The 23,692-nt window shown below is 47.9% G+C and overlaps 9 protein-coding genes across 14 annotated transcripts; 5 read left to right on the forward strand and 4 right to left on the reverse strand.

Moving 5' to 3' along the window:
- The first annotated feature begins 139 nt into the window (after positions 1–139).
- Positions 140–1,368, forward strand: LOC119553751 (alpha-tocopherol transfer protein-like). The gene has a single exon (XM_037864352.1). The coding sequence runs from the start codon at positions 166–168 to the stop codon at positions 1,153–1,155; it is 990 nt and encodes a 329-aa protein (XP_037720280.1). The 5' UTR covers positions 140–165; the 3' UTR covers positions 1,156–1,368.
- Positions 1,351–3,241, reverse strand: LOC119553752 (peptidoglycan-recognition protein LD). 4 transcript variants are annotated; one of them, XM_037864354.1, is made up of 4 exons: positions 3,083–3,241; positions 2,518–2,817; positions 1,770–1,939; positions 1,351–1,711 (listed from the first exon to the last, which is right to left on the reverse strand). In XM_037864354.1, exons 1-4 carry the CDS (start codon positions 3,111–3,113, stop codon positions 1,385–1,387), a joined length of 828 nt encoding a protein of 275 aa, XP_037720282.1. In that variant the 5' UTR covers positions 3,114–3,241; the 3' UTR covers positions 1,351–1,384. The 4 variants fall into 4 exon arrangements, with proteins under 4 accessions (XP_037720282.1, XP_037720283.1, XP_037720281.1 ...); XM_037864355.1 differs by lacking the exon at positions 2,518–2,817; XM_037864353.1 differs by having other exon boundaries at positions 2,518–3,241.
- A 147-nt stretch (positions 3,242–3,388) lies between these two features.
- On the reverse strand, positions 3,389–5,003 carry LOC119553754 (transmembrane protein 11 homolog, mitochondrial). The gene is made up of 4 exons (XM_037864357.1): positions 4,908–5,003; positions 4,518–4,666; positions 4,035–4,219; positions 3,389–3,973 (listed from the first exon to the last, which is right to left on the reverse strand). Exons 1-4 carry the CDS (start codon positions 4,928–4,930, stop codon positions 3,809–3,811), a joined length of 522 nt encoding a protein of 173 aa, XP_037720285.1. The 5' UTR covers positions 4,931–5,003; the 3' UTR covers positions 3,389–3,808.
- Positions 5,004–5,479: 476 nt separating this feature from the next.
- Positions 5,480–7,722, forward strand: LOC119555009 (membrane-associated tyrosine- and threonine-specific cdc2-inhibitory kinase). Its single transcript, XM_037866152.1, has 5 exons — positions 5,480–5,545; positions 5,604–6,630; positions 6,690–6,835; positions 6,892–7,256; positions 7,314–7,722. The coding sequence occupies exons 2-5, from the start codon at positions 5,673–5,675 to the stop codon at positions 7,447–7,449; spliced, it is 1,605 nt and encodes a 534-aa protein (XP_037722080.1). The 5' UTR covers positions 5,480–5,545; positions 5,604–5,672; the 3' UTR covers positions 7,450–7,722.
- A 164-nt stretch (positions 7,723–7,886) lies between these two features.
- LOC119552892 (nucleolar protein 12) lies at positions 7,887–8,896 on the forward strand. The gene is made up of 2 exons (XM_037862807.1): positions 7,887–8,012; positions 8,074–8,896. Exons 1-2 carry the CDS (start codon positions 7,951–7,953, stop codon positions 8,804–8,806), a joined length of 795 nt encoding a protein of 264 aa, XP_037718735.1. The 5' UTR covers positions 7,887–7,950; the 3' UTR covers positions 8,807–8,896.
- LOC119552891 (ubiquitin carboxyl-terminal hydrolase 36) lies at positions 8,824–16,048 on the reverse strand. 3 transcript variants are annotated; one of them, XM_037862804.1, is made up of 4 exons: positions 15,269–16,046; positions 12,751–13,505; positions 11,048–12,691; positions 8,824–10,009 (listed from the first exon to the last, which is right to left on the reverse strand). In XM_037862804.1, the coding sequence occupies exons 1-4, from the start codon at positions 15,594–15,596 to the stop codon at positions 9,611–9,613; spliced, it is 3,126 nt and encodes a 1,041-aa protein (XP_037718732.1). In that variant the 5' UTR covers positions 15,597–16,046; the 3' UTR covers positions 8,824–9,610. The 3 variants fall into 3 exon arrangements, with proteins under 3 accessions (XP_037718732.1, XP_037718734.1, XP_037718733.1); XM_037862806.1 differs by lacking the exon at positions 15,269–16,046 and adding an exon at positions 14,638–14,668; XM_037862805.1 differs by lacking the exon at positions 8,824–10,009 and adding an exon at positions 10,335–10,684 and having other exon boundaries at positions 15,269–16,048.
- A 551-nt stretch (positions 16,049–16,599) lies between these two features.
- On the forward strand, positions 16,600–18,410 carry LOC119554146 (bifunctional coenzyme A synthase). The gene is made up of 2 exons (XM_037864922.1): positions 16,600–17,224; positions 17,291–18,410. The coding sequence occupies exons 1-2, from the start codon at positions 16,666–16,668 to the stop codon at positions 18,286–18,288; spliced, it is 1,557 nt and encodes a 518-aa protein (XP_037720850.1). The 5' UTR covers positions 16,600–16,665; the 3' UTR covers positions 18,289–18,410.
- On the reverse strand, positions 18,315–19,587 carry LOC119554147 (thioredoxin-like protein 1). The gene is made up of 3 exons (XM_037864923.1): positions 19,068–19,587; positions 18,728–19,011; positions 18,315–18,667 (listed from the first exon to the last, which is right to left on the reverse strand). The coding sequence occupies exons 1-3, from the start codon at positions 19,431–19,433 to the stop codon at positions 18,454–18,456; spliced, it is 864 nt and encodes a 287-aa protein (XP_037720851.1). The 5' UTR covers positions 19,434–19,587; the 3' UTR covers positions 18,315–18,453.
- Positions 19,588–19,929: 342 nt separating this feature from the next.
- LOC119555717 (proliferation-associated protein 2G4) lies at positions 19,930–23,587 on the forward strand. The gene is made up of 8 exons (XM_037867405.1): positions 19,930–20,106; positions 20,270–20,367; positions 20,659–20,795; positions 20,858–21,020; positions 21,706–21,927; positions 22,210–22,435; positions 22,834–22,961; positions 23,023–23,587. Exons 1-8 carry the CDS (start codon positions 20,019–20,021, stop codon positions 23,134–23,136), a joined length of 1,176 nt encoding a protein of 391 aa, XP_037723333.1. The 5' UTR covers positions 19,930–20,018; the 3' UTR covers positions 23,137–23,587.
- Positions 23,588–23,692: the final 105 nt, after the last annotated feature.

The following is a 23,692-nucleotide window of genomic DNA, read 5'->3' on the forward strand; positions in this document are numbered from 1 at the left end:
CATAACTTGTAAGACTTGATAAACTCAAGTTATTATTAATCATATTATTCGCTTTTGGAAAACCCCGACTAAACCATGCATTTCTTATCTTTCTTTGTAGAGGCCGCAATCCATGCTAATCGCTTGACCGCACAGTAGCCACCAACTAAGCCAGATCTTCCAGGAATGAAGGAGACCAAGATGGTGCAGGATCAGGGAGAAACCACGCCCCTGCCAGAGGCTCTACTGAAGATCGCCAAGCGGGAATTGCGCGAGGATCGCTGCACGCGGGAGCAGAGTCTGGAGCAGCTTCGGAATTGGGTGGCCAAGAACGAGGATCTGCAGAATGTTCGAAGCGATGATACCTTCCTGCTGCGCTTCCTGCGGGCCAAGAAGTTCAGTGTCCCCATGGCGGAGCAGACGCTTCTCAAGTATTTGAATATCCGACGCACATTCCCGCACATGAGCACCCAGTTGGACTACCTGGAGCCGCGACTAGGAGATCTCATCGATCAGGGATACATTTTCGCAGTGCCGCAGCGGGATAAGCATGGTCGCCGGGTGGTGGTCATCAATGCCAAATGCCTCAATCCGAAAATCCACACCAGCTGCGATCAGGCCAAGGCGCATTTCCTCACCTATGAATGCCTGATGGAGGACCAGGAGACCCAAATCACAGGGCTGTCCCATGTGGGTGACTTTGCCGGCGTGTCCACGGCTCATGTGACCAACTGGAATCCCACGGAGTTTGCCCGCATCTTCAAGTGGGGCGAGCAATCGCTGCCCATGCGTCACAAGGAGATCCACCTTATCAATGTGCCCTCCACGTTGAAGTGGCTCATCGATTTTGTGAAGAACCGCGTCAGTTCCAAGATGAAGAACCGCCTGATCATCTACGGAAGCGAAAAGGAGCTAATGAAGAGCGTGGATCAGGGATGTCTGCCATTGGAAATGGGTGGCACCATGCCCATGCGTGAGATGATCGAGCTGTGGAAACAGGAGCTGGGGGCCAAGCGGGATTTGATCCTTAGTCTGGACAAGAGCGTCCTGCTCTCCGATCGCGGCATCCAGCGGAGGAGCAGCTTCAATGCGGAAAAGGCCTCCAACGGCGGACCCAACTTCGTTTCACAAATCGAGTCTATCGAGGGCAGCTTTCGGAAGCTGGAGTTCGACTAGCCGAACCATTTCTAGTTGTAGTCTTTAGTCCTTAGTCTTAGGCATCATCCGTTAACCCAATGCGCAACGCTTCGCTGGTCCCCCGATCCTGGCCAGGGCCGATCCAGGGGATCCCTGATTCGCTTATCGGTGGCACCCGCTTTACTCATCCTGCGCTTCTTTGTATACTGTTTTTGTTTGGCGCGTACAATAAACGAGAGGAATAACTTGGAACCTTCTGATTCTTCATTCACTTGGTTTTTAGGTGGCCGGCATAATGTGGCCATTGGCTTAACTCCTGCTGCAGTGCCTCCGTATTGCTGCCCACCACATACAGTTGGTACTCTGGCTGCAGTTTCCTGCGTTTCAGGGATTCTAGGATCAGAGCCTGTGCCGTTTTCAACTGGCAAATGCTGGGTGCATCTCTGCTGAAGTTGCCCACAAAGGCCATTACCAGAGAACTGTTTCCAGGCATATCCCTCGAGAAATTGCTGCTATATTGCCATCCATGGGCTTCAAAGGCCTGACAGTCTCCGGCGATTAAGAAATTGTAGGGCAGTTCCTCCAAAAGGGACATCTAAGGATTCGAATGGGTTTTATTTAAATGGTAGTATTTATGTTTCCGATTAACTCACCTGCAGCTTGTGTAATACTTCTGGGCAATCTTCTAGGCACTCGGTGCTCTCCGTATGCGTAAAAATTACATTAATCGGGTCCAACAGAGTTCCCTGACCCTGAAGATCCGCATCCGACCATATATCATGCTCTACCAGACTCAATCGGTAGCCAAAGTCCGGCATTTGGGCTGCAAGCATTTCAAAGTGATTCAGTCATTAAGTTGCTTTGACCACCCTATAAATATACATTTTCAGAAATTTAACAATGAATCATAAAGCCGATCTACAGTCAGAAGCGTGAAAAAAGCCCAAACTTTGATTTTGTCAACTTTAAGTGTTGGTATAGATAACAACATTTTATAATACGAGTTTAATTTGTAAATGGTTGTTAAATTGAAAAAAATTCTTACTGCTATAAATAAAAATTATTATTGAAAATAATAATAAAAATAATATGTTTTACATTTTATAAACACTGCAAAGCAAAGACTAATATTTTGTATATTTTACATATAAGAAAAGGTACCATTCAAAAAACAAGATTTCAAAATTTCATAAATTTTAATAAATATTATTTAATTTAACTTTTAAATAAGCTTGTTAGTATTTTGTGGTAATTTTTCTCGTTTACATTGACCACTTCCGCCACAAAAACTCAGAGGTTCAGCTTATCATAACTCACAGCTAATTCAGATTTATTTATTTTCAGAAAAGCGAATCGAGCACGTACTCGCGCACCCCGTCCTCCATCAGCTGGGAAACTCACTTTGTCTCCAGAGTAAATAGACGGCCAGTGCCAAGGCGGAGGCACACATGACCAGAAATCCGACCGATCGCCAATTGAGGCAGTCTTTTGTGAGGATCGCGTTTCCGGAGGAGGGCGACGAGGAGGAAGAAGAGGTTGCAGAAGATGTGGGTGACCAAATGGATCTCTGAGCTGCTGCCAGCAGGGGGGTTGATTCGCTGACTCCGCAATCCTCTTCGACCCGAATGCGTATATTCTCGGTGGATCCAACACTGCCATATGAAGAACGGGAGATCCCAGCTGGCGAGGGACTACGGCGTGCTATCGTAGCGGAATATAGAGCAAACAACACATTATGGAGCTTAGCCAAGATAAAAGTGTGCATATGATTAGTCCAGTGGCACAGTTTGTCCAGGCTGCTTTCATCTTGGTGGGCATAGTATTTGCTAATCGCACGCAGACTGTGGGCACTAACGAACATCGGCATCTTGCCTCTAACTGATGTGATAGCCAACGAAGATGATACCACATCTCACCCTTTTCTTGCTATCTTATCGAGAGACGTGCTATCTACCGTCGGACTTACCCATTATCACGGCTAAGTGACTGGAGTCCATGGTTGAGCTGCTCTTGGTGCAGCCTCGGCACCAAGGTGCTGCTGTGGAGTGGGTCAGACCCTTACTGGATCGCACTGGAACGCACCACTTGATCGATCAATCGGCGCTGGCAACCACCGTCAGCAGAATGCACAAAACGACTGAGACGAGAACAAGGGAGAGAGCCCGCATGAAGCACAACATTTCCATAAATCATCAGCTGGTCGCATTTAGGGGTCTCTTATCAAGTATACTCTTAAACTCTCTTAGCCTAGGATTGACTTTAAAGCCCGGAGTAACATTCGCATCGCGTTTATTTGCCTTTCGCATTCTGATATCTTCAACTAGACTCTAATAACAATCATAAATGGGTTTCGCTTTATACACAGAAGTTGGCTTTGCTTAATTTACAGTGCCGAGGCTGCTCCTCCCTTAAGACTAACTTAGGCCTGGGAACCGTAATAAGTTATGAGCATGCTAGCCAGTCCAGGTGGCAGCCGCAAAAACAATTGATTGGACACTGGACAGAGACGTGGCTTGGGACTTGGAACCATTTTAAAAGTTGACGAAAGACAAGACATTGAGTTAAAATCATTCGAAAATCTAAAAGAAATGCATTCGCTTATGTGCCTAAACTAAACTTATGGGATATTACGTTTCCGCACGGGGTTGACCCAATCCAGCAGCTGCCCATTTTAAGGGTTCCTACACAGCCTTTACTTGAAGGACCTCCAAATTTGCCAGGAGCACAGGGCGGCCGAGAGCAGGGACACGCCGCGATGCAAGTATTTGGTTTTGGAGTTGGGCGAGTAGCCCAAGATCACAGGCGAGGATACATCTGTCAGTGGGAGTTTCTCCAACACGGTGTCGTTGTTTTCCACCTGGTAATATGCCGAATATAAAATGGTTTGTCTAGAATGTAGGAGGTGTAAATATTCAGACCTGATATTGACAACAAGGATCGTAGTTCCAGGACACCGTGTAGAGGCCGGTGCAAAAGAGCGAGAGGGCGCAAGCGGGGGCTGCAATGATGGGGCGATCCCGCCAGAGCAGGCTGGCCACCAGGGAAACCACTCCAGTGGCCACCGCTGTCTTGTGCAGGCAGTTACCCACCCAAATCCATCGACCTGTAATTACAAAAACGTGTGGTTAATTTAAATATAATTCAATTTTAAATTCTAAAAATATGAATATTTGAAAATATGTTTATCAGATATAATGATCAAATCTTTTAACTGAATACATGTATTCAATGTATACTACTTTATGCTATTGTCAGTCACTTTTGATCGGATCGTATACAAATTTCCAGGATGTTTTATGGTTAAAAAATATGAAAAAATAAAAGATTTACCAAAATCTAGCTTAAAAAATATAGAATTTACAAGAAATAATCGTATAAAGGAGCTGTTTCCAAGAGCTCACCAGTTTCGTCGCCCAAGCGCGGTGGCTCTATGATGATGAAGTCCACCTTGGCCTCTAGCGCCTTGTCCAGTTCTGCCTCGAATCTTTCGTGGGCATTGGAACTGTCGTATACCTCGCGGATGACATGGAAAGTGGGCACCTTACTTGTGCTGCAAAATGAGAGCGACAATATATAAATCAATCGCGGTTATCTGGATGTGGAATCCAAGGTTAAGGTCGAGATTAAGCTCCAAACGGCCAGAAGCCATTGTGCGGGGAGATAAATAAAGAAGCCGCCTGGTAAATTGCATAACCAGAAAAGGGCACTTTGAGATCTGGAATATGGCTGCACCCAGGTTCAGCTCGTTGCGTAATCCACACTGCATCAACGTCGCTCGGAGTAATATTTACCTTTCTATGTTTCTGCTAACCATTTTACTAATAAATTTGTTGTTTTTTATTTTGTTAATAAACTCAGTGCGGCCGCAGCTGGACCGTTAAAATATACCAATTACCTAAAAAATGAATACCAAATAATCCGGTTTAAAATACCAAAAATCTACCTTTTTGGGCGGTATTCAGTGGAAGATTTGAACTATATCGTAAATAAGATCGTTTGTCTCGATTACTTGACGATTTCATTTATTAAAAATCGTTAAGTTTTATATTAATGTACATAAGCAACCCAGTTCAATTCAGCGGTAGTGAAATCAGTGGCGCCTCCAAATAATAAGTAAGTGACAGAAAATTTTTGCCCACATTGATATGTTCTTTTTATATACGTTAATCAAACAATTTGCCACTTGCTTCCTTAAGGATCTTTTTAACTAGGAACTATAACCGACTAACTTTTTGGTCGACTCTTATTGTCTTTTGAGTACTTTTAGAAAGACCGTATTTTCAAATTTGAATTTAACGGTTCTTAAAGACGTTGACAACCCTAGACTTAGGCTTCACCCTATGTACCAGTTCTGCAACAGCGCCCTAGTCACCCTGTGGACCAGCTGTTTGGTGGAAAGCAAACAAATTCATTTATTTCAATTTCACCGGTAAAAGAACTTGCATTAACTTAACTATTAACTTAACTTGAGTATTAATCGATAATAGCCAACAATCACGTATACAGAGCATACTAAACAAGACGATCTGGTCGCGGCGTCTGGGGAAGAATTGAAAATGGAAAAACATCACCACCGCTTGCCGCTCCCGGAATTGCACGACGACAAGCACAGGCACAAACAGTCCAATGGCGAGAACAGCAATCGCTTCCGGCCGCCCAAGTACAAGGCGCGCGGCTACGTCGCCGTGGACAACAACAACCTGAACCGGAGCCAATCGCTGGGCTCGTGCAGCGCCAACAGTTCCCAGATCGCCCACGCCATCTCCTTCCGGGATGCGGGATGTCCGGATGCCAGCACTCTGCCATCGTCCCCGGTCCAAGCGGAGCTTAGCACCCTGTCGCTGTCGCACTTCGAGAGCTGCTTTGAGCGGCTGGCCAAACTGGGAGAGGGATCCTTTGGTGAGGTCTTCCAGGTGCGCGATCGCACCGATGGACGGCTGTACGCCGTGAAGATCTCCAAGCAGCTCTTCCGCGGCGAACAGTACCGCGCCGAGAGACTGGAGGAGGTGCGGCGGTATGAGGAGTTCTCCGGTCACGAGAACTGCATTCGGTTCATCCGCGCCTGGGAGCAGTACGACCGGCTGTACATGCAAATGGAGCTGTGCCGCGAGAGCCTGGAACAGTACTTGCTGCGCTGCCAAAGGATTCCCGAGGAGCGCATCTGGCACATCCTGCTGGATCTGCTGAGGGGCCTGAAGTCGCTGCACGACCGGAATCTCATCCATCTGGACATCAAGTTGGACAACGTGCTGATCGGCGAGGATGACGAGACATGCAAGCTGGCGGACTTTGGCCTGGTAATCGATGTGGACAGGGCCAATAACCACCATGCCACGGAGGGAGACTCCAGGTACATGGCACCCGAGATCCTGCAGGGTCACTTCTCCAAGGCGGCGGATATCTTCAGCCTGGGCATCGCCATGCTGGAGCTGGCCTGCTACATGGATCTTCCCTCGAACGGGCCACTTTGGCACGAACTAAGACATGGCATACTGCCCGAGGAGTTCATAAACAGTGAGTTCCCAATGGGTTACTAATTAGATCACCATTTAACTGTGTCTTTCTCGCCACAGAAATATCCCTGGAGCTGCAGTCGGTGATCAAGTCCATGATGATGCCTGATCCAGCACAGAGACCCACAGCGGATCAACTACTCTCACATCCCAAGCTGCAGCACCTGCAACAGAAGCGCAAGTCGCTGATGAACCTCAGTATGCTGGTAAGGGATCGTCGGTGCACCTTTAAGATCATTTTTAATCTGTAAATACCTTTTAGTCGCGAAGTTTGAGGCGGTCTCGTCGCGCCGTCTGGGGTAGAATGTGCAATTGGAAAACGGCCGCCATTCGTTATCTCCTGTACTTCCTGGAGGTTCTGCATCTATGCAAGCCCATAGCTCCCTCACAGCCCAAGATCAACATTATTCCCACCTCGCCTTCGTCCAAAGGAGTGCCTCCAGTGCCCCGGGTGGAGATGCAGCTGGTTGGATCCACACCCATTGCCAATCGCGACTGTTATGCCTCCGATTTCCTTTCCGGCGACGACGTACTGGACCTGTCCAATCAGGGAACCCCCCATGTAATGAATTCCACGCCACTGAACACCAACCAGGGCAAATCTCGAATGGATTTGCTGAAGAATAAGTGAGTGTCCTTGTTGGCTAAACCAAAGGCTAGCTTATAACCTTATCCCTTTTTCAGTGTGGATTCACTGGGCAGGTTCGTCCAGGTGCACGATTTTGAAAGTCCCTGCTCCGCTTTGTCTTCCGCCAAAGTCCTCGACACTTCCTCGTTCCGACGCAAAAAGCTCTTCGTCCTGGAATTTGACGACGAGTGAGTGGGGAGCGAACGAATAATGGAAACTCATTGAATTTATGATACAAACAATATCAGTTACGAAACACATACCAGATACATATGGCAACAGAATATATCGTTAATTGTATTTAGCTTAGTTGTAGACTGTAGAGTTGTACGAAGTTCCCTAGATTTAGTCTTACAATTGTGTAATGTTAATGCTTCTTTAGAAGAACTTGTTGAACTTGAACATATAATCATGTGATATACATACGAAAAGCGATTTGAAAAGTTTAAAAATAAACACAGCTGATTGAAGTTGTACTCAATCTCAACTAGGTATTTAAACTTTTTTAAGTGGAGTGTACATTGATTTAAAAATCTTTGCTGGTTTTAAGCTATAATGTATTTTTTGTTTAAAGCTATAAATAGCTATTAAAAAGTCAGAACAACAGCACTGGCTTTGTTGGAATCACGATCTGGCAACGCTGGCACTCGCACGTTTTTGAAAAACGTAAACAAAAATTGGAAATTAAACAAAATGACCAGGAAGAAGGCTCCCAAGAAGAAAACCGAAGTTGTTTTCGACAACAAGAAGCGGGTGTGAGTAAGAAGCAACAAATAAACACCTAAAGGTATTAAATTTTCCATTCAAATCCCGCAGAGAGTTCCTAAGTGGCTTCCGCAAGAGGAAAAATGAACGGCGATCACGAGCCAAGGCGGAGCTGGAGAGGAACCTCAAGAATGAGCGCAAACGCATTCGCCAGGAGGTTAAAGATGGCTTCAATCACCTGAAGAAGTCCTTCGAGCCCCTGCGCGAACTCACCGAGGAGGACAAGGCCGAGGAGAAGCAGCAGCAGGAAGAGACCTACGAAGATGACGAAGTGCAGGTGAAGATCGTGGAGCTGACCACCAATGATCTGGCAGCCAAGCGCAACATGTTGGGAGCCAACACGGCGGAGGAGAGTGAGCCAGAGGAGCAGGAGGCCCAAAGCGAGGAGGACGAGTCCGCCCAGCCCAACAGGATACCCGGCATGGACTTCGATCCCAATGCCCGCAAACGCAAAGCCAAAACGGAAGAGGAGGAGGAGCAGCCCAAGAACAAGAAGGCCAACACCACATCCCAGCCAGAAATCAAGAGCAAAAAAGACCTCGACCGCCTGATGAAGACCAAGACACTGAAGAAAATGCACCAGAGCAAGGCGTTCAAGCAGAAGGAACGGCTCGACAAGAAGAACAACCTGAAGAAGGCCAAGCGGGACCGCAATAACACCATCAAGAGCGTTCCCAAGCACCAGCGGAAGCAGCTCAAGTACGGAAAGGCCAACCAGACCAAGTACCGAAAGGGCCGGATGGTCAACAAGAAGGAGCTGCGGCGGAAGCGCAACGCCGACTAAGTTTAGCTTTTAGCATAGTTTGTTTTACGGTTTATTTACTATTACTCTAGTTGATCAAATAAACTGTTTAATTCCTGGCTTGTACAATAATTTTGCTAATACGCCGGTACATTTTCTCTCGCCTGCGCACATAATTCTCGGCCATATTCATAGTACATATACATCCAACATGCTTTATTTTTTTGGGTTATTAACATTGGCAATATCGCTGCTCGCCGCTGTTCGGTTATGCTCTATAAATAAAAGGGGGGCGCCGCTAAAATTACACTCGATTTTTCATGGGTCTAGGTCTATTCTTGAAATCTATGTACAAACTTTACTTGCTTGGTTTCTAGAATTAGTCTTAAAATATTGGGTTGCTTTATTTCCATTATGCGCAGCTGTTAGGCTTTTTTGGGGGTAACATTTTTTAAAAATGAAACATTTAGAGCGTGGCGGCCTTAGAGCGGTAACCTTATATCCACGCAGACGCAAGGCTACCGCTCCAATGTATTTAAACGTAATCCTGCCAAACACAATAAAAAATGCCAAAAAACAATCTCGCATTCTTTTCTCATACTTATCGATAGGCTTAGGTGCTAATGGGGCCGTGATGGGGTAGGGATTCGGGATGATTCTGGGGGCAACAGTTACGCTCTAGCTTATAGCTTACAGTCCTACGCCTACTACTCCTACTTCTAATATGTTCATCAGCAGTTAAAAAACGTTTACAAAACTCATGCGAAATTGAAATCCAATAACAAATGCACACGCCGCAGTCGCTTCGACGTCTCCTCCCTCTGATCCTCGCCAATCCGCATCCAGTTAGGATTGCTGCTGCTGCTGTGCCGATGGCTGTCGCCGGTTAAAGCCACCGCCGGCGGCCATGTGACGCTGGAGGGCCTGGCGCTGGAACTTGGTGCTGCCTGGTCCGCCAAAGCGGTTGAACTTGAACTTGTTGCGCTGCTGGTAGTTTTGGCGAAAGTTTTGATTGTAGAAGCGCGGAAATCCGCCACCTCCTCCGCCGTTCTTGTTCCAGCGCTTCTGGCCCTCGTACTCCTGGAATGGATTGTAGCCGGGCGTGCTGTTGCTGGCATTGCTGCTGCTGCTATTGTTTCCCTTGGCCGATCCAGACTTTACCTTGCGCTGCCTGCCGCGATCCATCTCGTTTTCTTCGTCGTCATCGAGGTCCCGCTGCCGCTGCTCTCTCGCATCCACCAGTAGCTGCAGAAAACAAAATATTCAACAATTAGAATGGAGTTTGCACCATGTTAATGGGAGGGCTGACATGCGCTTGGTAATGAAGCTTATGCAGATGAGGTACGCTCACGAAAGAACACTGGGATGCATATTGTATTCGAAATGGGTGAGTGGCTTACGGTTTACGGTTCACGGTTGACAGGTTATCAGGCAAAACGGTAACGGCACGGTTGAATTTATGGCGTATCAGGCGGGGAAGGGAAAGAAAGAACGTGCCGGCCAGCAGTCAAATCATAAGCTTCATTGCACGGGCCACGGATGCGGAGTCATCGGGTGAATTACCTAGGCTCTGGTGCAGTTAGTCACAATCCCCTTCCGCAATGACTTTTGCAACACTCTCTCTATACACTCTTAACGCTTAGCGAACGGGGGCCGCATTGGGGAGTCCGTCCGGTTGGGGAACGGACACCGTCAACGCAATCACAGACTATTCGGGGTAATCGTACTGTTTGTATTGTGTGTGCTTTGTGGGGGATAAGAAAGAGCCTCGCCTGCGTCTGATACCGCTACTGCAATTACGACCACGTCGTTACTGTCACTGCCGCTGGCCGCGTTGACTGCTGCCGAGCTCTCGACGATATCGCTGCCATCCAAACTGCCGTGACCAGCTATCCGTTTAGCACAAACCAACTCAAAAGGCTAAATGAATGGGGATAATGTGGAAACAAATGCAAATTACAAACAAGTTCGTTTAGTAAATCAACACAATCCAATTGCATTTCATGCAGCAACTAAGCGAACAACAAAGATCAAAAGTAAAGAAAGTAAAGAAGACCAAATAACCAGACAAAGATCGAAATTTTAGTTAAAGGCGCAAAAGTAGTTGCGATAAAAATAAGATGTTAATTTAAAATTAATTTTAATCTTATTGAAATCCCAACGTTCTTTTTGGACCAAACCCCTTACGAAAAATTTCCACTATATAAAGTTAAGTACAGAGACACGTGTCAATAGATAAAATGCCGAGAAAGCAGTACGTTCGAAACTTCTCCCTGAACTTACCTCTTTCTCAAGCTCCGCGGGCTTGCCATTCCAACTGAGCACCGAGGAGCCGTATCCACGATGCGATTGCTTCAGCAGCTCGTTAATGGTGCTTCCATTGGAGGTGGCCTCGCTCTGGTATCCATTACCGACCCTTGGCTGTTGGTGAGACTTGACCGCGCTGCCGTTAAGCAACTTCTGGCGCTTGGCGCCTGGCGTTGTCGGTGACTCTGTGGAGGCTTTGCTACTGGCGAACGGATTGCGATGCGTCTTGCTGGGCGTCTGGATTTTGGCTGGCGGCGCTTCCTCCTCCTCATCGTCATCATCATCGTCGTCGTCGATTGCTTGAACGTCATCGTTTCGGGTAACTTTCCAGATACCCGTCTTCGATTTGATAACTGCAGGCGAGGGTGGCGTCTTTGGCGAGGGCGGTGCTCTGCTTTGTGACTGCGATTGCTTCTGTGGGTGCCAGCCATTGGTTAGCTGAATGCTAGGTTCCTCCTCCTCATCGTCGTCGTCCTCACTTTCGGTCGACTTTTTCAGGCTCTTGAATATCTCGTCTATGGCATCAGTCTTTTGTTTGCTGTTGTTAACGTGAACCGATGACGAGGCGGAGCCGTTGGTGTGGCCGTTGGTCTTGCTGTGACCATTGGTCTGTCCAGACTCCTGCTCCGACTCGCTAGAGTCGGATCCACTTCGACGCTTGCGGGGATTGGGCAGTGGCGTCTCCTCCTCCTCGGAGGCGGATTCGTAGGGCACTAGACTTTTCAGTGGCGTTTTGACGGGAGTCTTTACTTGGACCTTCATTGGGGACTTTGGCTTCTCCGTGTGATCCTCCGTCATCTTGGGCATGCTCGGCAGCTGGGCTGTCGTTGGCCTGGGCTTCATCTCCTCTTCGCTGTCTTCATCCTCCGAGGAGATTGGCAGATATTGTTGCTGGTTCATTGATTTGTGGTTGCTGCTGTTGCTGCTGGTGGAGGAACTTTTGTTACCATTTGCAGTGGGAGCTGGAGTAGCATCGCCTTTAGCGAGTGTGCCAGCCAGTGAAGGCTTCGCAGATTCCTGAAACTTTCCGGTCCCCAGCTGGAGACCGTTCTGCTGACTTTGCTGGTGGTGCTGCTTGAATTGGATACCCGTCTTCTGGGCATTGCCATTGCTGTAGCCGTTAATTCCGCCGGGCGGCAGCTGGGGACCGATGAAACGGGTTGGCGAGGGAGAGGACACAGTCGCTGCCGGCACTGGCAGCGGGCTGTGTCCGTTGGTCAAACGCACTCCATTAGGCCTGTTAGCCGCCGGACTGGCAGCCTGTGACAGGTCAAGTTCGTAGAACATAATATAGGCATTTGTGTTGCAGACACTATGCATTGCAATGGGCCGCACGTAGCTGTCGTCGAAGTTATAATAGCTACCCGAATCCGTAGAGCCAATGGCCGTATAGTGACCGCAGTGCTGGGAGACTCCCAGATGGGTGACCATCGAGACCAGGCGGTAGGTGAGTGGCTGAGCTTGGGCTGCTGGCGAACGGGCAGCGTATTTGCTCAGATCGATGCGTGGCTTAAAGGATATCTGCTTGGTCAGTTTGTTGCCGATCATGGAGAAGCGCTTAAGCTGGATACAAAGCGTTATTGGGGCCCGCTCCAAGGAGAACTGCTTAGTTGCAGAGACCTAAAAGAGATAGTGCTTGTTAAAAACGATGTGAACAATGGAGGCCAGGAAACACATACCTTCTTCTTGCAGCCCTCGCACTTGTATCCCATATCCTCGAGCCGCTCGCGAGAGAAGTGTCCCTCGAAGGCATCCTCCAAAGAGTCGGCCTTGCGGATGTCAAGCAACAGATCCTGAAAGTGCTGGAACGTGATGGACACGTGGTTGCAACTCAGACAGCGGACCTCGCTACGCAAGTATCCGCCGAAAATCTGCCCCAGCGGTGTGGTCTCCTTCACCAGCTGGTCCAGCTCTTTGTAATTGCGGAAACGCATCAGATATGCTCGCTCCATGGCCTCGACGAGGAAGCGCAGAAACTCGTGCGCATCCTCCTGCCGTCCGACAACCATGTGCTTGCAGATCTGCTTCAGCTTCGAGTAGATGAGGAAGGGTCTGACGGCCGATTGATTGCTTTGTGTGGCCTGCAGGGTCTTGGCCATGGCGCAGACGATGCAGCCACCGGATTCGGCCACATTGCAGTTCTCCAGATGCGCCTGCTCCGAAACGAGCCAATTGGCCAGTGCGGGGATGTGCAGGAGCGCCTGGAGCGTGGAGTTGAGGTAGCAGGTGTTGCCCACGTTGATCATGCCCGAGCCCACCTGCCATTTGCGCTCCGACTGCTTCCAGCCGATGCGTATGTTCTCCCGTGGATATAGGACTCTCTTCGGTTTGGGCAGCTCATTGGGATTGTTAGTGGGATGCGGATGATTGTTGTGGTTGTTGTGATGCGACTGATTGTTGGGGTGCTCCGTTGACTTGCGAGCTCCATTATTGTCTGCAAGGGGAAAGAGGATGGTAGCCAGTTTAAGCACGTGCCAAAGGAGCTGGCAGCAGGGCAACAGGAGCAGTTTGAAAAGCAGCCACAGGGTGAGCCCGTCCACCAATATCACAGTCATAATGCATTTAGTGGATCGAATGCCTTTGTCAGATTAATCACTTGCTTGCTGCCTGCGCACCGTGCTGCCAAAATAAAAATAAAACGAGCTGTGCTCGCTGTGGAAACTGCTGACACACAATAGCACACACTCCCACCGTCACCTGTGCTTAGTGTTGGGTAGGGCGGTCGCGTTTTGTACCCAAGTACAAAAATATTCCAAAAATTAAATCCTATCATTTAGTTGGAAAAAAATTGAGAGCAATAGCTAACGCCAACTTAAAAATGATTCTGGGAAAAATAAATTGTTTTAAAATTGTATGAAAACTTCTTTGTAGTCTCGTTTTAGCTTTGTGGAAAACAAATTAAATTTGAAACAAAACAAATTTATTTGTATTATTTAAAATTAAGCTCAATATGATTTAGTATTATCAATTTTAATTATGTCTTTAAGATACAAATGCCCTACAGTAGCAGTTTTCCCCTATCCAGATAAAGTATCTTAATCATTCATAACATTTGCAAGATAAAAGATATGTAGGTACTCAACATCATAATATAGGTACACATATTTCAGATATTACACAACACTGCAGTGCGTTTGATAACAGCGAGCGTGTGAGCGAGACAACGATTAGCAGAAGAAAATTAGTGCTGATAACAGCAAGCGAGTGAACGAGACGAAAAGTAAAGAAGCAGACGCAGCGAAGACATAGTTGTCCCGCTCCGACTCAAGGGGTTGGGGCAGCACAGTGTTGCCAACTGAATTTTTGGCGCGACCTAACAGTGGTTGTTGTAAGCACTCTTCTCCCCTTTTATGTCTTTGTAACCGTGTTCAAGGCATTGACCAGGCCAAAAAGAAAAAGAACATCTTGAAGCATCTCCTGCTACTTGGCTTTGTGTCTGCACTTCCTACACCGTGTGAATCACTTTTGCATTCTCGCCTTTGTTTGCGCTCTTTTTATCACACACAAGCAGATTGCGACGCATTTACCGCATTAAAAATAAAAAAAAACAAAGCCAATAAAAGTACCGCTGGTGCTGGCCATGTGTGTGGGGAAAAGAGACGGAACTAGAGAGGGGAGCCCTCGTGCTTTTCTATTTTTTTTTCTTTTTGCTTTTTGCCGCTGGAAAGGCAGCACGTTTTTTTCCGCCACAACTTCTGTGAATCAGAAGTTTAAGATGGGGCGTTGTTGTTGCTGCCTTTCCAGCTCACTCTTTGCGGCGTTGTACTTGTTTTGCTTTTCCGCGTATTCCTTTGCATTCTGTTTACACGACACGTACACCACCCAAGCGCCGTCACACACGCACACAGAGACACACGAGCGCCTAAAAAGTACAGGTATGCTGCTCTGCCGACGCCGACAGCGCTGCCCGCAAATTGCAGGCAGAGCAGTATGAAAAAAAATCTTTGCGGAAAAACAACACACGTGATTTGTGGAGGGATATTCCCAAAAGATCGGGCAAAAACAAACAGGAGGATATGTATGTATGTACATATGCACAGCATATACATACATATATAGAGATAGCACATGGAAAATTGCGCAAAACTGCCACACAAAGAAGAAACACAGACGAAGGCGGAGACGAAGAAGAAAAGCCACTTTTGCGTTTGCAGGCAACTTTTTGGATGTATTCCCCCCCCCCTGCCCCTTACTCACCATGTCCATTTGCGCCCACAATTTTGCCCGAGCTGTTTTTGCCACCAAAACCATTGATGGCGCCTGCATTGCCTGGCTTGATGACAATATACTTGGACTTGAGGTTATCCAGCACCGATTCGTTGTAGTTGGGCACCTCCTCGTACTCGATTTTGGCCATCAGGATGCGCTTGGCATTGGCCACCAGGTGGTTCTGCAGGTTGCCGGACGAGTCCTCGCCGGCTTTGGCCTGGTCGGCGGAGGAGCCCGCGGAGTTGCCGCCCAGGGATTCCCGCAGAGCGGCATTGACCACATTCGCCGTTTCGCACACGGCCATCGAAACGGGCATGGCGATGCTCCGGCCGGGGACTTGCGGTGGAATTTTGAAGGGGATGGGTGGAGGTGTGGGCCACCCAGTTAGCTAATGGTCATCGGCGATCCTCGCAGATCCTGCAGATCCTCCTCCGCTCTGCCCACACGTCCTTCAGCACGCTCTTTGCTCTCACTCTCTCTCTCCCTGGACTCCCTAACTCCACTCCACACACTCTCTTTCTCTGCTTCTTGCTTCACACACCGACTGCGACACCGACACACGCACACTAACGCACTCGGGAACAGTCTTTTCTTGGCCTTTTCGCGCTGCGATTTGCTGGCCAACTGAACATTACGATTGGGGATTACTCGCTTGCAAATCGCCTATAAATTTCGAACGAATTTTAAAACGAAATGTCTGCTTTCGAAAATAATGACGATTCCTTCCCTCGTGTTTCTTCCGACTGCGGATTCTCTTTTCGCACCATATTCTTCGTTTGGGGATGCCAACTCGCGGTGAATCGTCAAGCACGGTCACCGCGGAAATATACTTTTAATACCGTCTTTACTTTTTCTCACGACAATGCGATAGGCTAGCGGTGTCACCCACCACACAGTGCGTACACTCACTTATCGATTGACTGTTTATAAAAAATATTTAATTTTAAAACAAAGTTATAGTAAAGCTTTCTTAAATTTCAGACGACATAATAAAATAAAAGGCTGAGCCGAGGCGAAAAAATTTCTAGTGCTTCTCTTTCCAACGATAAAAAATAATTAAAATACGAACGAAATATAAAAAACTTTACTTGCGACCACCTGTAGTTTCCTAGGCAAAACCCATTTAAGAAAAACTAGTGAACACCATTACTCCAAAAAACCACAAAAACAGGGCCTCAAGTTTATGTAATAAAAACCAAGTCTTTTAACTTTCGACTCGATAACAGCAACCACCTAGTTTGGACGGCGCCTTTATTGTAACGGTATTTTAAAACCTTATCAGTAGCTGACTATCGATAATTATGAATGCGCCTGGCAACCCTTTTCTTGTTATGTTGATGCAACTGTTGAGCTAGAACTTAATTAATACTAGTAACCCGAGCAGAATGGCCTCATCCACAGGTCTCCTGGTGGTGTCCAACATTAAGCACCTGGGCAAATCCCTGCGCGCCATCGAGAAGTACGTGAACGCACTGTACATCCACTTAAATGTGGCGGGGTCAACGTCCACGACGTCACCAATTCCGCCGCCTCCGGTTTGGGGCCGTCTAATCTCGCAGCTCTACGCGAACAGCAGCAGCTATGTGGGCAACCAGTTGGATCTGCGGGTCCTTGTCTCGCCCCTTCGACCAGGAGCCAGTGGATCCTTGAAGTTGTGCCAACCCGTAGATCTGATCTTCTCGGATGCACATCATCCGGAGCTTTGCGACCGTCTCCGGGCGGATCTCAACATCAGCAAACCCACCATCTTCCTGGAGGACTCGGCCACCTCGGATTTGAGTGCTCAGCAGGATGCTACGCAGGGTCCGAAGATGTATCCCTCGGTCGTCCTTGGTGGAACCTTCGATCGCATACATCTGGGCCACAAGATATTCCTCACCCAGGCGGTGCTGCGCACCTGCAAACGTCTGGTTGTGGGCGTAACGACCGCCGCCATGACGAAGGGTAAGCACTGGATGATTCGGCAGAAAAGATTCTTATCTTAATGGGCTTTGCTATCGCTGTCTGCAGGAAAGACGCTGCCGGACTTGATTCTGCCCGTGGAAGAGCGTATTGCCCGGCTAAGGGAGTTTTTAATGGACATAGATAGTACGCTCCAATACGAGATTGTGCCCATCGACGATCCCTTCGGACCCACGCAAGTGGATCCCGACTTGGACATGATTGTGGTCAGTGCGGAGACACTGCGAGGAGGTCAGAAGGTTAACGAGATACGCAACGCCAAGCAGCTGCCGGAGCTGGAGATCTTTGTGATAGACATTGTAGAGAGCAACGTGCATGATGGCATCCACGAGACCAAGGTCAGCTCGAGTAACACGCGTATTGATCTGCTAGGATCCCGCTGGCGGAAACCCGAGCATCGCCCACAGCTCCCGGCGCGTCCCCACATCATCGGACTGACTGGGGGGATTGCGTCCGGCAAAAGCAAGATGGCCGAAAGATTGGGCAACATGGGCGCCTACGTAATCGACTGCGATAAGGTTGCCCACGATGTGTATGAGCCGGGTCAGGTGTGCTACGAGCGAATTATTCAGCATTTCGGAAAGGGAATTGTTGCCGCAGACGGTCGCATCGATCGCACCAAGCTGGGTCCTCTGGTTTTTGCCGATCCCAAGGAGCTGCAGGCACTCAACGGGATTGTCTGGCCGGAACTCATTGCGGAGGTGAATAGGCGGTTGGATACTCTGCGTTCCCAGGCCGAGGTGCCCCGTGTGGTAGTCCTAGAGGCGGCTGTACTCCTGCGAGCAGGATGGGAGACCAATTGCCATGAGGTGTGGTCCATGATTGTGCCACCGGAGGAGGCTGTGCGGAGAATTATCGAACGCAATAACCTTAGCGAGGAGGAGGCCAAGAAGCGGTTGGCCAGTCAGGTGCCCAACACGGAGATCGTGGCCAAGTCGCATGTCATCTTCAGCTCGCAGTGGGATCACGATTTCACCCAGAAACAGGCGGAACGTGCCTGGCAAATGCTCACCAAGGAACTGGACTCGCATCAGAGCAGCCTTTAAAACAAGTGGATATTCAAATTACCTGCTAGCGATTGTTGAACCTTTTTTGTATGATTCTTTATGCATTTGTTGTACATTGCTTAGTTGTAAGTCGAAAGTTGAAGAGAAGTTCCGGGAAGTCATTGGGAAAACCGTGAAATTTTCAATGGAATCCAAGTGGGTAACCTAGTGGCTCTCGCCCTTCTTGCCGGCCACTCGCTTGAAGTCGTTCATCTTGGTGGTCATGATGGGCGAGCCGATGAAGCCGATATAGTCGATCTGCGTCACATCGCCACCCGATTGGTTGTTCTTCACGAAGATCTGAATGTTCTGGACGTTTTGGAACTTGACATAACGCAGATTCACAGGCACTCCGTTCTCCAGCTCCTTCTCGGCCAGGCTGCAAAGTGGGTTAGCAGCATGAGTACAGAAAATGTGTTAAGAGTAAGTTAATAGCCACCTCAGATCCTGCACACTGGTCATGGACTCGGCCATGTCAAAGTCAATGGTCCGTGGCTGGTTGATGAACAGCTTGACGTCCTTGGGTCCCAGTTGAGAAGGTGCCTTGAACTTCAGCGAGTGAATCTTGACCGCCTGGTTGAAGGTGATGGACAGGATCAGCTGCTCGTCGCAGTCGGACTGCAGGTAGCCACCGGCGGAGGCCAGTGCGTGCTTTAAATTGTGGTCATCGGCTTCGTTGAGGCACTCGCACTCCTGCTTCGAAATAAAGGTGTTCAGCTCCATCTGTTTGGGAGGAACAAAGATTAGCTTGGAAAGCTTTAGATCTTGGACTACCCTACCAATCCCTGGCCATAGTCCTCGCCCGCCTCCTCGCCGCCGCCGGTGCCGATGTGCTCCTGGATCTTGGCCTCCAGACCGTTGACGTCCGCTCCCTGGATGCGGTCGATCTTGGTTCTGTTTCTGTAGAAGATGAACGTGGGCATGGCCGAAACGCCCTGGCCGGCGGCCGTGTCCTGGCACTTGTCCACATCGACCTTCAGGAAAATAGCCTTTGGATACTTGTTGGGGAACATCTCGAAGATGGGCGCGATCCGCTGGCAAGGACCGCACCAGCTGGCCGTGAAGTCCACAACCACAAGACGGACGCCCGCTTGGGTGAGTTCCGCTTGGAAATGGGCCTCGTCATTGATCACACGCACGGACATGGCGACAATAAATGTTTTTTCTTTCGGAGATTTACTTGCTGCAGGATGGGATGCCGCAGTGCACAGAGACTGACAAATGTTATTATTGGCTTTAAATGCGAATTTTTTTTAAAAGATGACTGGCATATAGAGGTGATTTGACCATCGATATGATTTTATCGATACATTGCAATGTGACCAAAGATAAAGCACAGAAAAAATACTAAAATATACTTTCTATATGTTTAATTTATGTCTCTTAAACATTTTTTTGTATGAAATCTATTTGTTTTAAAAGTGCTTACCATTTTTAGTTATTATATATAATATTATCTTTTTGAACATTTTAAAATACCTTTTAAAAGAATAAACCTAGTAATCTTGGATTCTATAGACAATTCAAGTTTTCCGCCCCGTGCCCTAGGGTTGCCAAGGCTCGTGACTGTTAAAAAGGGCGGGCAGACTGGCCACGCCACTCGAACTTTCGATACTATCGATTAGTCGGCATCGCCTGGCCAGTGGCAACACTATCCGTACCTCGTGTTTCATAGTCGGTCGCATTTTCATTAAAGTCGCCATTTTAAAATTATTAGAGTCGAGTGCACTATGGCGGACGTGGAAAAGGAGCCCGAGAAGACCATCGCCGAGGATCTGGTGGTGACCAAGTACAAGTTGGCCGGCGAGATCGTCAACAGTGAGTATCCAGAGCCCGTAATCGGCGCAGGGCAAAGCAATTCCGACTCCAGGAGGCGCTGCTACGTGGCGCTTACACAATTGACAAAATGCCGCTTTCCCTTTTTCGCCACGCGTTGCTAAAACCGCCTATTTCTGGACTCTGTCTGCTCGTTTAATTTTAGAAACCCTCAAGGCGGTAATTGGACTCTGCGTGGTGGATGCCTCTGTGCGGGAGATCTGCACCCAGGGCGACAATCAGCTCACCGAGGAGACCGGCAAAGTAAGTGGCCACCTGGTGGTCTTGATATCCCGATCCTTTGTCCAATGATTAAGAATTACACCTTTGAGGGTACCCCGATGGTGGGCCATGTGCTGTTTGGGCTGGAGACCACCTCGTGGTCGCCAGGCACACGCGGGGATTAACATACCCCACGTGCAGGGCTTGTGTGCTTGCCATTGGGCCCCAAGGATTTACAGATTATGAGATCTGAGGACACTCCAGTCGCTACCAAAGATTTGTTGCCTAAGGAACAACAATACTAATACAATCTTCCCTCTTTTTCCCCGTAAGGTATACAAAAAGGAGAAGGACCTGAAGAAGGGCATTGCCTTCCCCACCTGTCTGTCCGTTAACAACTGTGTCTGCCACTTCTCGCCAGCTAAAAACGATAACGACTATACGCTAAAGGCAGGCGATGTTGTCAAAATGTGAGTTATACCCCTTAGTAAGCTTGTTTCGTCTCTAATCTCTTTTCTTTTCCTATCTACAGCGACCTGGGTGCCCACATTGATGGTTTCATTGCCGTGGCAGCTCACACAATTGTTGTGGGCGCTGGACCGGATCAGAAGATCAGTGGTCGCCAGGCCGATGTTATCCTCGCTGCCTACTGGGCTGTTCAGGCTGCCTTGCGTCTGCTCAAGACTGGCGCCAATGTGAGTTTGCCTTAATATCTAGTAATCCTTGCAAGAAACGGATTGTCTGACGCCATTCTCCAGCGACGGAACATCTCAACACTTGCAGAGATCAGCTGTGCCAGCTGGTAATTGCCCTAGTCTATTATTTAGGACTGTAGGCTCCTTGCCAGTTGTCCACATGGTTACTTCTTCTGCAGGCAACGGATTGAGTGCTGCTCAAACCCTAGCACACTTCAGCTCAACGCCTGCGGATAGAAAACGTGTCAATTTCGTGAACTGAACAAGGTTATACCAGAGACGTGTTCGGTCTTTAAAGTTGTCCACATCTGTAAAATATAATCTGCTAGAAATGTAATCTGCAGGCAACGGATTGGCTGTTGCTCAACTCATAGCTCAGTACAGCTCAACGCCTGCAGAGAAAAACAGTGTCGATTTCGTGAACTGAACAAGTTTACATTTCAGAAATGTTCGGTCTTTAATATTGTCCACAATCGCATAGCGAATTCTGATAGGTATTTATTATTTTTGCGTTATCTATCTAATGCTATGATAGGTGATTAAGATTTTCCAATTCAAGGAATTGTTATTCCTTATCTTTGCTAGATGCAGTCCACGTAGACCTCTTTGTATTAATAAGTTACAGTTAAAATAATATAACGATTAAGCTCCAATACTAATTGATATGTTTTCAATACACTTACAGAACTACTCCCTCACCGATGCCGTGCAACAAATCAGCGAGTCGTACAAGTGCAAGCCCATCGAGGGCATGCTCAGTCACGAGCTGAAGCAGTTCAAAATTGATGGCGAAAAGACAATCATACAGAATCCTAGCGAGGCGCAGCGAAAGGAGCATGAGAAGTGCACCTTCGAAACGTACGAGGTTTATGCCATCGATGTCATCGTCAGCAGCGGCGAAGGAGTGGTTAGTAATCTATCAAAAATACCTATATTTTCAACTCTTTGTTCAATGATTAAAAACCAGCGCTTGAGGCTGACTTGGCTGGAGTGCGGTGTTTGTTGCGAGAGAGTCTTGTACGCTCGGCGGGTTTATGTTGTTGAATCCCGGCACGTGCAAACACCAAGGTCTGGCTATCTGTTGTCCGGAGATTGTGAGATTATGAGATCTGAGAACGCTAAAAAGAAGCTAAACCTTTGTTCATTGGGGCTAGAAACACAATTGCTAAGCCATTTGTATTCGTTGTAGGGACGGGAAAAGGACACCAAGGTCTCCATCTACAAGAAGTCTGAGGAGAACTACATGCTCAAGCTGAAGGCCTCCCGTGCTCTGCTGGCAGAGGTGAAAACTAAGTACGGAAACATGCCATTCAACATCCGCAGCTTCGAGGAGGAGACCAAGGCCCGCATGGGAGTCGTCGAGTGCGTCTCGCACAAGATGATTGAGCCCTTCCAGGTGCTGTACGAGAAGCCATGTAAGTGTGATACAAAGTATTATTTGTAATACTCCATTGGCAAAACTTAATTCCGGATTTGGTACACCTTCGGGTGCTAAGAACGGCCAGACATTTTGCTAGAACAAACCCCAAGCTTTGACGTCTTCAGCAGTTGCCCCAGTATGGCCTCTGTCTGAACATGCCACTGCCACAAATCCATTTAATTAACAACCTTTTTTCATAATCACTTATTGTCCCTATCATGGTCGTTAAAGATTATACGTAAATCTGAACGTCATATCAAATTTTGCTTCATATTTGTGTAGTCGATGACCCTGACAGCTAGTAATATAAGTACCTTTGTCAGCTTAAGTTTTGTAAACATCACTGACATCATAAAAATAAGTAAATAAACCAACTATTTCCTTGAATTACAGCCGAGGTTGTGGCGCAGTTTAAGCACACGGTTCTGCTTATGCCCAACGGCGTCAACTTGGTTACCGGCATCCCATTCGAGGCGGAGAGCTACGTGAGCGAGTACAGCATTGCGCAGGAGGAGCTGAAGGTGTGTAACACTTTACAGAATGATGTCACGCTCGTTACTAAGTGAAATCTTTCCTTTCTAGACGCTTCTCACGCAGCCTTTGGGTCCCGTGAAGGGCAAGGGTAAGGGCAAGAAGGCGTCAGCTGGGGCGGCGACAAAGGTGGAAACGGCGCCGGCCGTCGAGACCAAGGCATAGACCATCCTGCTGATGAAGATCTGCACCACCAACCCAACAACGGAAACCACAATGTGAACAATTGCGCTGCCTACCGCTGCCGCTCCACAGATTTTTACTATCGAATTCGTTGCGTATTAAAGCCCTTTTGACAACAGAACAGAACACGGCTACAATTTGAGGATTCCTGTTCACACCAGCAGCGAATTAAGAACGCAAATCCATTTCCCCGAGAATCCTCCATCCATCAGCAGGGCGGTCGGCCCAGCGCCAACTTTACCTCTTTATTTCCTTTACTATAAGCTGCCTTCGTTTATCGGTTTGTTCAACACCATCGCAACGAAAAAGCAAAGCAAGAACTGTCGTCAAATTGTAACAATTTTAACGCTAAATGATCTTAAAATATAATTCAAGAAAAACGTTATTAACGCTGCGTAGTAGGTATTAAATAAAATTAACATTTTCTATAAAACAGCCGATAAATGCTATGCGACTTTTCATTTATCAACTTCCTGTCCGCCCCACAGGGGCCAATCGAATTCGAGACGCTTTTGATTGTAATAAATGCACTTGAGAG

Source organism: Drosophila subpulchrella, chromosome 3L (genome assembly GCF_014743375.2).
Source record: "Drosophila subpulchrella strain 33 F10 #4 breed RU33 chromosome 3L, RU_Dsub_v1.1 Primary Assembly, whole genome shotgun sequence".
Lineage (NCBI taxonomy): Eukaryota > Metazoa > Arthropoda > Insecta > Diptera > Drosophilidae > Drosophila > Drosophila subpulchrella.

What these genes read in the sequence shown, in the direction of transcription:
- LOC119553751 (XM_037864352.1), top strand. Translation starts at nt 166, where the DNA reads ATGAAGGAGACCAAGATGGTGCAGGATCAGGGAGAAACCACGCCCCTG.
- LOC119553752 (XM_037864353.1), bottom strand. Translation starts at nt 2,983, where the DNA reads ATGCCGATGTTCGTTAGTGCCCACAGTCTGCGTGCGATTAGCAAATAC. An exon ending in CTATTTACTCTGGAGACAAA is followed by an intron (nt 1,940 to 2,517) that starts GTGAGTTTCCCA and finishes AAATGCTTGCAG; the next exon opens with CCCAAATGCCGGACTTTGGC. An exon ending in AAGTATTACACAAGCTGCAG is followed by an intron (nt 1,712 to 1,769) that starts GTGAGTTAATCG and finishes TCGAATCCTTAG; the next exon opens with ATGTCCCTTTTGGAGGAACT.
- LOC119553754 (XM_037864357.1), bottom strand. Translation starts at nt 4,930, where the DNA reads ATGGTTAGCAGAAACATAGAAAG. An exon ending in GTTAGCAGAAACATAGAAAG is followed by an intron (nt 4,667 to 4,907) that starts GTAAATATTACT and finishes CTCATTTTGCAG; the next exon opens with CACAAGTAAGGTGCCCACTT. An exon ending in GCGCTTGGGCGACGAAACTG is followed by an intron (nt 4,220 to 4,517) that starts GTGAGCTCTTGG and finishes TTGTAATTACAG; the next exon opens with GTCGATGGATTTGGGTGGGT.
- LOC119555009 (XM_037866152.1), top strand. Translation starts at nt 5,673, where the DNA reads ATGGAAAAACATCACCACCGCTTGCCGCTCCCGGAATTGCACGACGAC. An exon ending in GCCCGAGGAGTTCATAAACA is followed by an intron (nt 6,631 to 6,689) that starts GTGAGTTCCCAA and finishes TTCTCGCCACAG; the next exon opens with AAATATCCCTGGAGCTGCAG. An exon ending in TGATGAACCTCAGTATGCTG is followed by an intron (nt 6,836 to 6,891) that starts GTAAGGGATCGT and finishes AATACCTTTTAG; the next exon opens with TCGCGAAGTTTGAGGCGGTC.
- LOC119552892 (XM_037862807.1), top strand. Translation starts at nt 7,951, where the DNA reads ATGACCAGGAAGAAGGCTCCCAAGAAGAAAACCGAAGTTGTTTTCGAC. An exon ending in TTCGACAACAAGAAGCGGGT is followed by an intron (nt 8,013 to 8,073) that starts GTGAGTAAGAAG and finishes CAAATCCCGCAG; the next exon opens with AGAGTTCCTAAGTGGCTTCC.
- LOC119552891 (XM_037862804.1), bottom strand. Translation starts at nt 15,596, where the DNA reads ATGCCCGTTTCGATGGCCGTGTGCGAAACGGCGAATGTGGTCAATGCC. An exon ending in TGTGGGCGCAAATGGACATG is followed by an intron (nt 13,506 to 15,268) that starts GTGAGTAAGGGG and finishes TTCCCCTTGCAG; the next exon opens with ACAATAATGGAGCTCGCAAG. An exon ending in GCGAGGGCTGCAAGAAGAAG is followed by an intron (nt 12,692 to 12,750) that starts GTATGTGTTTCC and finishes TATCTCTTTTAG; the next exon opens with GTCTCTGCAACTAAGCAGTT.
- LOC119554146 (XM_037864922.1), top strand. Translation starts at nt 16,666, where the DNA reads ATGGCCTCATCCACAGGTCTCCTGGTGGTGTCCAACATTAAGCACCTG. An exon ending in GACCGCCGCCATGACGAAGG is followed by an intron (nt 17,225 to 17,290) that starts GTAAGCACTGGA and finishes CGCTGTCTGCAG; the next exon opens with GAAAGACGCTGCCGGACTTG.
- LOC119554147 (XM_037864923.1), bottom strand. Translation starts at nt 19,433, where the DNA reads ATGTCCGTGCGTGTGATCAATGACGAGGCCCATTTCCAAGCGGAACTC. An exon ending in AGGACTATGGCCAGGGATTG is followed by an intron (nt 19,012 to 19,067) that starts GTAGGGTAGTCC and finishes CCTCCCAAACAG; the next exon opens with ATGGAGCTGAACACCTTTAT. An exon ending in ACCAGTGTGCAGGATCTGAG is followed by an intron (nt 18,668 to 18,727) that starts GTGGCTATTAAC and finishes CCCACTTTGCAG; the next exon opens with CCTGGCCGAGAAGGAGCTGG.
- LOC119555717 (XM_037867405.1), top strand. Translation starts at nt 20,019, where the DNA reads ATGGCGGACGTGGAAAAGGAGCCCGAGAAGACCATCGCCGAGGATCTG. An exon ending in GCAGGCGATGTTGTCAAAAT is followed by an intron (nt 20,796 to 20,857) that starts GTGAGTTATACC and finishes TCCTATCTACAG; the next exon opens with CGACCTGGGTGCCCACATTG. An exon ending in TTGCGCAGGAGGAGCTGAAG is followed by an intron (nt 22,962 to 23,022) that starts GTGTGTAACACT and finishes TTTCCTTTCTAG; the next exon opens with ACGCTTCTCACGCAGCCTTT.